Source organism: Gastrolobium bilobum, unplaced genomic scaffold (assembly GCF_033153095.1).
Source record: "Gastrolobium bilobum isolate Gb01-03AN ecotype WA unplaced genomic scaffold, APGP_CSIRO_Gbil_v1 utg34958, whole genome shotgun sequence".
NCBI lineage: Eukaryota > Viridiplantae > Streptophyta > Magnoliopsida > Fabales > Fabaceae > Gastrolobium > Gastrolobium bilobum.
Window position 1 is genome coordinate 132,224 of NW_026896229.1, and position 12,424 is coordinate 144,647.

The 12,424-nt window shown below is 30.4% G+C and overlaps 1 protein-coding gene across 1 annotated transcript; it reads right to left on the reverse strand.

The window, feature by feature from the left end:
• Window positions 1-5,257: 5,257 nt before the first annotated feature.
• LOC133298386 (uncharacterized) lies at window positions 5,258-7,357 on the reverse strand. The gene is made up of 2 exons (XM_061497654.1): window positions 7,013-7,357; window positions 5,258-6,345 (listed from the first exon to the last, which is right to left on the reverse strand). The coding sequence occupies exons 1-2, from the start codon at window positions 7,327-7,329 to the stop codon at window positions 5,487-5,489; spliced, it is 1,176 nt and encodes a 391-aa protein (XP_061353638.1). The 5' UTR covers window positions 7,330-7,357; the 3' UTR covers window positions 5,258-5,486.
• Between the last annotated feature and the right edge of the window lie 5,067 nt (window positions 7,358-12,424).

A 12,424-nucleotide genomic window follows, 5' to 3' on the forward strand; every position in this document is an offset into this window, starting at 1 on the left:
AAAAATATATAATTGTTAAATAAGTGATCATGATTAAATAACATGACAATGTGACTATTTTTTCATAAGAGAATCCAAATCCATACTTATGTTGTTTAATAGACAGTGGGTGATATTAATAATCTCTAAGAGGTTTGAACCCGTGTAGAAGACATATGAAATTATAAATCATGAACACAGTGATATAGTAAGAACAAAGAACAAACTTACAGTATATCAATAATACAGAAGAAGAATGAATGAAGTATGGAGAATGGTGGAAGTAATCCGAACTCACAGAAAGTGTCTCCAAAGCTGCAGAGTAAAGAGAATGCAAAACCAGATTAAGGAAAAAATCCGGCAGAGTAACATTGCAGAAAATCAGATGAAATTTCTAAAGGGGTCAGGGTCTATATATAGACACTGACTGGTCACGATGAATCGTCGTGACTAACGGCTGTGAACGGGCATAACCAGTGACTGGTTCGGTTCAATATTGAATGAACGCGTCAGTTCAAACTGAAAAGTAAGAACCGATACGGTTCAAAATGTAAAGTATCGACGAAAAGAATCGAACTGATCTTCTCCGAGCTGAGCCGGACGGACGGGCGGACGGCGACAACAGCACGAGTGTGTGGTGGACCAAAGGCCACCTAGCTCCTCTCCCCTCCAAAAAAGTGTAGTGGCCCAAGGGACAATTTATGAGTGTGAGGTGAGAGCTTATATACCCTCTTACCTCTTATTAGTTGTTCAGTGAGAAACTCCTTAGATCCACACACCCATGGTAGTTAAAATCGAAATTTTACCTAAAATAGGAAGGAGGATACAAAATTGTAAAACGTAAAATTGTAACGTAAAAGAATCGTAAAAAAATCATAAAAACGTAAAAGCGTTTGGAATTTTGATGAAATCATTTTGATTAAAAAAAATTGTAAAATCGTAAAAGTGCATATTTAAATCGGAATTTTAACTACCATGCACACACTCCTCCAACTTCCCTATTTTCTTTTCTTCCTCAACCCACTTCTTATTTATAACCCATAGGATATTATTATATATTCCAACAACTTATACATATGGAAAATGTATGTCATTTTGATTAAAAAAAATTGTAAAATCGTAAAAGTGCATATTTAAATCGGAATTTAAACTACCATGCACACACCCCTTCAACTTCCCTTTTTTCTTTTCTTCCTCAACTTACTTCTTATTTATAATCCATAAGATATATTTATACATTCCAACAACTTATACATATGGAAAATGCATGTCTCCTTTAACGGTAAATAAAAAAATCCTTTCATTTGTGGATTTCACGCAAAGTTGAGTTTGTAAAAAGCTCGGCGCATATCCTGCAACATGAGAATAGTTGCTATATATATATAGAGGATAAGATTAATTTATATTAATGTAAGAATAATAGATCTTATACCAAATTTTACTCGCTGATTTCAGTATATTTACGGTTAAAATTTATTGAGTTATGTTAATTAATTAATATACCCAATAAATCTTATATATATATATATATATATGGAAAAGTATTTCTCCAGTCACTGGAGATAAAATTATCTCCAGTAAGCTCAAAACGACGTCGTTTAGGGATTATAAGATTAAAATATTATAATGATAAAGACTAATATAATCCTGCATTATATTAAAATTAAAAAAACACCTTGATTTTTGTCCCAAAACGACGTCATTTTGGGCTCACTAGAGATAACTTATCTCCATTGATTGAAGAAATCATTTACCTCTCTCTCTATATATATAGATAGATAGATATATAAATATAGGGATGTGCATGGGTCCAATTGAACCGGTTTTTTTTGAAAAATCGAACCGAATTGGTTTAAATGGTTCGGTTCGAAAGTGATTCGGTTCGGAAGTGGTTCGGTTCGGTGGAAAACGGTTAGGTACGGAACCGGTTCGGGTCGACCCTCTTTTGAAAATAAAAAAAATTAAAATTTTAAAAAATAAAGTTATAAAAATCAATTTGGTTCGGTTTGAAAACAGTTCGGTTCGTTTCAAAATGGTTCGGTTCTTAAACTGGTTCTAAAAACCGGTTCGGTTCATGAACTAGTTCTTTAAAAACCGGTTCGGTTCATGAACTGGTTTTTAAAAACTGGTTATTTTAAGGGGCGGTTCGGTTCATGGTTCAGTTCAGTTTTTTGGTTATTTTGCACACCCCTAGATAGATAGATAGAGAGAGAGAGAAGAAGATCAACTCACACCGATGTAATAATAATAAATTTTACACCAAATCTTAACCGTTAATTTTCAGTATAAAACTTGTTATTTTTATACCAGAATAAGAATAATTGCATATCTCTCTTCTCAATTGTGTGCGTAAAAAAATGTTGTTATATCATATAACATGGCATTTCATCTCTATATATATATATATATATATATATATATATATATATATATATATATATATATATATATATATATGGGTCCGTCGCTTCTCATGTGACTGCTGATGAGAAAAGTTGCAGCAAATTTTTAACACTAGGATACACGTGCGGATTCTATCAAGAAAAAAAAAAACCAGGATTCAGACGCGTATCCTGATAAAAGTAAGTGTTGCTGCACTTTTTCCCTTCTGCAGTCACATAAGAAGTACTTTCCCCTATATATATATATATATATATATATATATATATATATATATATATATATATATATATATATATATATCACTCGTCAAATTGGTTGGATTCATTTTTTTTTCTCAGTGGCAGCATAAACTTACACTAATATATAAACAAAAAAGTTTATACTAAATTTTAATTATTAATTTATTTACATCTATTAATTCACATATCTATTAAATTAAGGTCATTAAATATAAATTAAATTAACAATTAAGATTGAAATTATAATTTACGTAAAATTATCCAATTTCAATATGTATGTATACTACAAAGTAGTGATGTGCATGAGTCGAATTGATTTAATTTTTTGAAGAAATGAACCGAAATGGTTTAAACGGTTCGGTTCGGATTCGATTGAAAATAGTTCAGTTCAGATCGATTGGAAACCGGTTCAATTTGGTATGAAAATAGTTCGGGTCGAACCATTTCTGAAAAGAAAAGAAAAGAAATTAAAGTAATAAAGAGATAAAACGGTTTGGTTCGGTTCAGTTTGAAATCAATTTGGTTCGGTTCAAAAATGATTTGGTTCTTGAACTGGTTTTTAAAAACTGGTTTGATTCTTGAACTGACTTTTTAAAATCAGTTCGGTTTATGAATTGATTTTCAAAAACCACATATTTTAATAGCAATTTGATCCGGTTCACAGTTAAATTCAATTTTTTTATTCTTTTGCCCACCCTTTCTACAAAGTAATAGTCTTAGGATTCGGACACCTTCATAACACTAGAGATAAAGCTATCTTGAAGTTGCAATTGACCAATTATTGTTAAAAGTAATTAATGAATTTTACAATTTGCATTATAAATAATTATTGAATTTAAAAAACTACCTGAAAAAGTAATTAATAACATTATATATTATTAAAAATTAATTATTGAATTTAAAATATATAAAAACCCTTATTGATTTATATTAGTTTTAATCATTAAACTTTTGAAATATTAAAATTAAAATAATTCATATATGACCTAATAAAATATGTAATTTTTTAGAAACATTATAATATATATATATTATAAATTTTAAGAATACATACATTTTGTTATTAACTTAGATACTAATTTTAGTTAATTATTAAATTTTAAACTTATTAAATAAAGATAGAGATTATACTTACAATTTTTTTATAACCTCTTATAATTATTTTCTTTATTATTAGATTAAAATTAAATTAATAGTAAATAACAATAATTTGTAATAAGCGTAAACTGATTTTGTATAACCAACCCTTTTTTTATAGCTCTAGCGTAACTATTGCCTTTCTTGTGCTAATACTTGTTTAAAAAATATAGAGATAAGTTATTCTGCCTATCTTTGGCTATCCCTCCTAACAGTATTAGATTATAATCTCTTCCAACAGAGGAGATTTGCAGGATAAAATAAATCATTTTATTTCTTTTTTTCTCACTCTCTTGTACCGTTTCTCTCTCCTCCCCTTTTTTCTCTATTTACCACCAAGACAGAAAATAGAGAAACACATACCAATTGTTTTCTAGTTTTCTTATTCTAACTGATCCTTAATAATATGAATGCATAATACACGATATATGGAGAATTTAATTATATATTGAACATAATGAGACTTGTTTACCAAACACATCACTGCAAACTGCAAACTGCAAATTAGCCGTCCACAAATTATCTTTTATTAGAAACTATTATAATCATTTGCAAATTTTCCTTTTGATCCTATGTATTGATTCTCTGTCGAGTGAGTTCTACAATACTAGAGAGAAAGGGGAGGAGAGAGAGAGGGAGTGGGAGGAAGGAGAAAAAGAAGAAGATAAAAGAGTTTATTTTATCTCACAAATCTTTACCATTAGATGAGATTATAATCTAACGGTATTGAGAGAGGTAGGTAAATTAAGGTAGGCAGAAACAATAACCTATCCTTATAATAATATCTGTTTTGTAAAAATAATTTTAAAAATTATATAACTTTTTAGTTTTTAGAATCAAAGATAGAATTATTATTTGACTGTTTCCCAAAAAAAAAAAATTTGTTATTTGACTTTTAACTTTCAAAAAATTAAAAAACACACTCATTTCATTTAAGGATTTATTTTTTCTATAGATAACTTATCTATATTGAGCTCAAAACGACGTCATTTTAAGACGGAAATTAAGGTATTTTTGTAATTATAATTTATTTCAGGATTATAATAGTCTTTTTTATTATAATTTTTTAAATTTTTTTTTTTTTGATAACAATTTTTTAATTTTTCAACCCAAAATGACATTGTTTTGGGAACGAATGTAGATAAGTACATTCACTATAGAAATATTAAAGACTTTATTTAATATTAAACAAAATAGTTTTAGGAAACAAAAAAAAACATAACACAGTTAAACAGGACTAAGTTATCCAAAATTCTTTCCATTTGGTTGACATGTTTAGTGTAAGATCATCTTTTCTACTTAAACTAAGTTGTGTATTTTTAACTAATATTTTCATAAAACAATTCAAACTAATTACTTGGCTATTTAACTAAGCCATTGGTTAAACTGACCAACACTGGGTTTAACAATACTAAATTTTTGGAATAAATTACAATAATTAAATTTCAGGAGATAAATTATACACAGAATAAAGTTAAAGGATTTTTTTTTTTGGCCAAGATAATTTCTAGTGTGCTCAACTATCACTAATTTATAAATGGTCACAAGACATGCATGCATAGTCCTAAATCTTAAGTGAGCATATAAATTCCTCTACAAACAAAAACAATTTAAGCATGGGGAAGTTTTGGGTTTCTTCAAAGATTTATCAATTAATCAACTAATTCACTTTGAGTAGAGCAGGAACACAATAGCACCAAAAACTTTTCTGTAATTAATGCATAGTCCTTACTCCCATTTGCATTTAACCTTGTGAGTGTGCCTAAAGTCATATCTGAGCAATAATTTCCCTTCAAGTGTCCTCAAACAGAAACTCTCCACTAACACATAAAAACCAAACCTCTGCCATTCACCCTGGCTTCTTACCTCTTCTCTTACTCTTACAACCCTTTCTCTTCCATGACCATGAGTCCTTCCTCCTTCCTCTTGCACCCATTTCATATGCTCAATAATTGCTGAACTTAAGCCCACATTAACCCTTCTCTTATTATATGGATTATATGCTCTGAACCAAAAGAAACCATTAGAATCAACTCTTCCATTCTTTGTGGCTTCCATGCCTGAGACCAAAACCACCTCTCTTTCCACATTTACATTCACAACCACTACATCCCCTTCACTTTCATCACTGCCACAAGAGTAAATCTCTTCCCACTTTTGCTCAAGTGTCATGCTATAAAACATGGACTTCTTCATTTGGTGTTTAAGTCTAGTTCCTTCCCTTACAAATATAAATGGACAATACCATTTTCCTACAATCACAGGAGGTGAACGTTTTCTAGAGATAGGGAAATTAAAATCTGGTAACTGTTCTCTAAGAGGAGCATCAACACCAAGAGCTTCACTTAGTCTGCAAGATCTATATGAGCCTGATATTCTAACTCTCCATCCTTTTTTTCTTAGGAATGTTGGAGGAATGCCATCAGGAGCAATTGACTTAGCAAAAAATCCACCACTCTGGTGGCTATGAATCTTGAAAATTTGGTACAAGTCTTTTAGACTGAAAGGCTTTGGCTTTTTGTCATTCAAGATGTCACTGAAGCAGCAATTGATAATATCCCCTTCTCTTGAGCATTTGCATGCTTTCCTACAAAATCAGAACAATTCCAACATTGTGACTATTAAATACATATTAGAGCACATGCTATCTGACATTGTAAGATGATAAATTTTACTTGCACAAACTTTCCTCATAAAAAAATTGTACACAAACAAATGTTGTGGTTGCATTTGAGTTTGACATATAATCTAAAAAGTTCAAATGGGACTAGTTGAATTCATATATAGTCAAATCACAAGTGATTAAGAAAAGTTTTGTAACTAACTCTGCACCCCAAGATGCATGGATTTATTATTATCTCTAAACACAGGGTTCGTTTTGAGTTTGAAATGTGAATATTGCATAGCTTATACATAATGTCAAAAGCCACAACCAACTTTACTATTTGACCCTTATGAATGGTTTTATTATTATCTCTAAACACAAGGGCTATTTGGACTTGAGGGGTGAATAATGCATTCGATTTTTTATTAGTTTAATGGAGGCAATGAGTATCAAACTTTAGACCATTTGATTTGATAATGTGTCACGAATCAATTCCGCCAAAAAGTAAGAATTGGATGAAGGTAGATCAATAACTTTATTATATCTCGAACATATTTATATTGTATCTAAAACATAACTAGTTAGATAAGATAATAATAGCAAAAATGGTTAGCACAAAAGATTTAGAAAGAACCCTATAAGCACATACCCTTTGTTTCTGCCTTTTGCTCTGATGACATAGTAGCGATTGGAAGAGAGAGGCTGATCAGGCACAGGGAGAAACCAAACCTTGGTGTCTGAAGTTTGTTGATACTCTGATGCATGAGTTATTGAGAAGAATTTGTCTTGAGGGAAAGGTAGTTTCTTAACTTTCTTACGCCTACATAAACGCCAACAACACGTGTCTTCTGCTTCTGCTTCTTCATCTGTGATGACTAAATAACCTGAATATGGAGCATCTGGTGTTGGTATTTCAAGAGTACTTGGTGATCTTCTGTACATAGACAAAGGCCTAGTTACATACATCTTTTTATGTGTGTGTGTCAGTGTGTGTGTGTGTGTCTAAGAGCCACAACTCAAACTGAAACCAATGGGGGATTTATCAGTTTCAGTTACTTCTAAGTGAAGATAAATGGAAATGAGAAAGATTAAAGTAAAAGAACGGATAACGTCTCAATTATTAATTGGAGGGCATGCATTTTTTCATATACCAGAAAGGTTGAAACAAATTGGACTACTTTACTTTCATAATAATAGGGGTACTAAACGATTTAATTGGTAAATATTAAAGATAATTTATTAAAGCGGAAAGATAACGCAGCTTTACTTTCATTTATTGTCCACTTTCTTTTTTGTTGTGCTATTTTCTGCTATCTACGCAAAAATAAACAGATTGGCTTTTTGCATTGTCATCTAATACTATCTTGATATTATAAGTTTGATAATGTTCATAATTACATAAATTAAATCTATTAAATAATGCTAAAAAAATGTTATTTCCACACTACTGAGGAACGGAGATCATTTTGCCACGCCTAGCCAAAAAAATTACGAGACTGTCACGCCAACAGTAACTTTCCCAGAATGCCACGTGGGATAATTCGCTACACAGTGTAACGAATTATTTGCAAGTTTCGTTACACTGTGTAGCGAATTATGCCACGTCAGAAAGCACATCCAGCAAGAATAACACGTGTCAAACAGGACGTAATTCGCTACACTGTGTAGCAAATTATGTTCGCGGATGATTTTTTAACACGTGGCATACTTTCGCAGGAAAAAGTTGACGTGTCATAATTCGTTACTACTGGTAGCGTATTTGGTCTGCAATATGACCACGTGTCACAAAATTATTGGCCACGAAATTCGCTATCAGTGGTAACGAATTATGACACGTGACAGTCTGGTAAAAAATACTATTCGCGTGATATTTAGATAAATTTTTTGAAAAAATGTGACATTTTGGTAAGTGTTCCCACTATTGACACCACAATATTGCATAAATGCCTGTGTATACATTTGAAACTAAAATGCTTGAGAATTATTAGTCAGATATGAACTCAATAAGTTGTTTTCAATTATTCAGTTGAGGCCTTATACTCTTATAATATATATAGTGAAAGTAGCACCACACGTATTACCAAAAAGAAAAAGTAGTCCACTCTATTTAGTGATGCTTCAAGAAATTAGTGGACTGTGACGACTACTGATGTTTCTTATCTTCTTTCCAAATCAGCTTTTCCGCCCACTTTAATAATACCAGGATTTAGGAAGAATTATATACAAGAATCCTATGTCAGCTGATATTTATCATACAACCTCCTGTATTGTGTAATTATCTGGAATCTATGAAACTACTCTAGCCTGTGATAGCGTTTTCTAAAGTTATAAGAAATAATATATAAATCACTCCCCATTGAGTTCCGATGAACAAGAATAGGGGTGAAGGTAATTTTTTTATCCAGCTTTACTTTTACATATTTGCAGAAAAGCTTTATTTTTATAATTTGAGGCCTGCACAGATTAACAGGTCAGACTAAGTCAAATCTATTTTTTTTTTACACAAATTTAATTTATTTAAGCCAAACCTATGAGTACCCAAGCTTTTAAACATCTAGTAATCAATTTTACTTGAGGGTTTGGATTTTTAAAAGTTGAAATAATCTTTGAACGAGGTCCATAGAGCCCAACCACCCAATATCCCCCAAACTTATTAGCTGACTAATATATTGATGATACATTTTCTGAACTTTAATATAACAAGAATTACAATATATATTATTTCCAAAAAAAGAAAAAGAAGTACAATATATAAATCATTAACCCTTATAATATTGGGTAATATTATATTAGGGCTTTATATGTATAATGTTACGCGATTAAAAAACAAATTTTTTACAGAGATAATAAATTGGTAGGGTCCATCAGTTAATTTTACTTTCTCCTCAATCCACTTTCTCTCTATTTATTATTGTCTCGGCTAGAAACTTTTCTTTTATCCTATAACATTATTGTTGTATTTTCCATTATATTAATATAAAATCATTAATGTGTTGATTGGGTTGAAATAATTATATTACGTGATGTCAAAGCTTTTAGGACATATTATTCATATTTCAAGTCCAATAACTCTAAGTGAGTGAGTATGTTAAAAATATCAATATAAATCCTATTCACTTAAAAAGACTATTTTTTTTTCTCATATACATCACAAAAATCAATCATCACTGTTCATTTCTCCATCCCTCTTATATCCCTTTTATTAATCAGTATCAATGATGATAATTTCCATATGTAAGATATGTGCTCTTAAAGTATGTTCACCAAATATTTTCCTATAATACTATATGGCAACCTATAGGCATCTTGACCTGACTTTCAACTCACATTGAGGGAAAGATGATATCATGGTAGCTTCATTCCGTCAAGGACAACGCAAAATATGCATATGGTGATTTCTAAATCTTAAACTAGCCTTATCTTAGAATGTTTAATTAAGTTTGTAATTCTTACAATTTCATTTTGAATCAATTTAAGATCTTGTTTTTTTTTTAACTAATTCATTTTGATTCATCAACTTATTAATTACATATTCTTAATTCAATTCTCTATTCGGTGGTGTTTGATTGGGAGTTTTTTAGCGGATATCTATCTTTCTCAAGTATGGCTTTTAGAAACATCATGTTTGTTTCAACGTTTTTCACCAAAAACTCATATATCCAATTTGTCTGGATTTATGAGAAACATAGATATCCGCACTGTTTAGAAACCCAATTTGAAGGTGAGATTTTTTGAAAAACCGGTTATCTGGCTTTTAATGCACTGTTGATTTCATAAAGTTACATAATTTTCCCAGTAAAATTTTTCTCCACCAAACAACTTTTTTTTACATTTTTTTATCTATCTCACTTTATCTATCTTTCCAATTATTTCTCTATCTATTATATTTTCCTACTATTCCAAAAAAATTTCCTCAACCAAACGCCCCTTCAAGTTATTTTGTTAACTAGTGACGTACAATACTGTTGTTGATGTAACGATGTGATTGTAAAAAAAATAAAAATAAAGAAGGGTCATTCTACTGTGACACCCCATAATTTAACAAAACAATTTAGCTTAAGATTTATCATAATTAACATTAGGTGTAATTCACTAGTAAGGGTTAAATGCGGTAATAAACAAGTTAGGTACTTAAAGGAAAGGGCAAAAAAAATTTAAATATTGTTTTTTTAATAAATAATTACGTAAACGTAATCGTTTTAAAATTATTTACACAAGTATAACAATCAAATATGTCTACATGGGACGTGACCTAACAAAATGAGACATACCCATGTGGGACGTGACCTAAAAGAAAAACACGTTTACATGAGACATGACCAGGAGAGAGACACGCCCAACAAAGACGTAACTTCCCTCGTCGAAATTTCACACCTTTAGCTTTCAATTTATAAAACCCAAAAGTTTGGGACTAAAGGGCAATAACTGCTCTTTATAAGTTTCCAAATTTGTAAGTTGCATGAAGGGAGAAGGAACACAGTCAAGTCAGCAGTATTTCCGTCTCCAACACCCAAACAAAAAAGGGGTAGGCAATAAGCCAAGGAAGTAGAAATTCAGAGTTTCAAACAAGAAAGCTGAAGAACACGAAACAATACAGAGAAACTGACAAATACTTACTCAATACTAATAACCAAAAATGCTAAAGCTTTATAGAAGGGTAATCTTTCGCAGTTCCTTGTGTTTATCTTATCTTTTTTTTTTTATTAAAAAATCCAAACTTTTTATGAATCAGTAGAAAAAAGATAAACCTTTAATAAGAAAAAATCAAAACTTTCTCCCAACAGTCCAAACGCGTAAGGAATATTTCCCACAAGGATCAAGTTTCATGAATCAGTAGAAAATGATGAACTTTAATTGAAACTTTCCCTCTCAATAGTCCAACCACTGAAGGATTATTTCACACAAGGATCCGAGTGTCAGAACCAAAAACTGAACAAAATATAGTGCAAAGCCAAATAATTGAATAACACAGAACATTGAAATTTCGACCAGGGAGGTTAAGCCCCTCTTGGGCGTGTCTCTTTTCTGGTCATGTCCCATGTGAGCGGTCTCTCTCTTAGGTCACGCTTCATGTGAGCGTCTCTCTCTCTTCACTGGGTCACGCCCGTTGGGCGTGTCTCTCTCCTGGTCACGCCCTATGTAGACGTGTCTCTCTTAAGTCACACCCTACATAAGCGTGTCACTCTTCACTGGATCACATGTAGGTGTATTTGACTGCTATACCTGTGTAAATAATTTCAAAACGACTATATTTGCATAATTATTTATTAAAAAAAGTAATATTTAAATTTTTTTACCTAAAGGAAAGACCAAAGTTTAAATTTTCTTCGTAAGATTTCCAAATTGCAATAATTTAGGGTTATTTTCATAATAAAACGCATAGACAGGTCTAAGATAAAATAAAAGATGTAATTAATAACTAAATTAATTTTTTTAAGGCTTCCATAAGTTTTTTTTTTATAAAATTAAAAATTAAACACGTAACCTAATACAACTTATTCAAACTCCTCACCACAATAAGATTTATTTTTGATAATTTCTACCTACGTAGATTTTGGTTTCTATTTATGTATATTTTTTTGAGATATGGTATTATGTCTATCTTCTTTCATATATATTTTACATATTCTTTTTCAACACAATTAGATCATGATCTTAAGAATAGAGAGAAAGGACAAATGTCGGTTAAGATTATGGTCTATTAGAAATGAATAGACGTGAAAAAAATAGACATAATATCCTATCTTATCTCATTTTTTAAATATCAGTCACCATATTTTTATCATTTAAATTCTCATATTTTTTATTTTTTATTTTATAACAATTCTCATATTTTTTTAGTTACTTTAATTTTTGTTTATAATTTTTACTTATCAAAATGTTAGTATTTTATAAATATTAATTTTTGTAATTTTAATTTATTGAGATATCAATCCTTACAAAAATTAAAACTCATAAATAAAAATTCAAATATTATTGAAACTCATATTCCAACTAAAATAACACAAAATGATAATATAAAAAAAAAGAAAAAGAAAAAGAAAAAGGCAAGAGCTTTCCA

Coding starts and splice junctions, on each gene's coding strand:
- LOC133298386 (XM_061497654.1), bottom strand. CDS start 7,329: ATGTATGTAACTAGGCCTTTGTCTATGTACAGAAGATCACCAAGTACT. Junction 6,346..7,012: donor GCAAAAGGCAGAAACAAAGG/GTATGTGCTTAT, acceptor CTGATTTTGTAG/GAAAGCATGCAAATGCTCAA.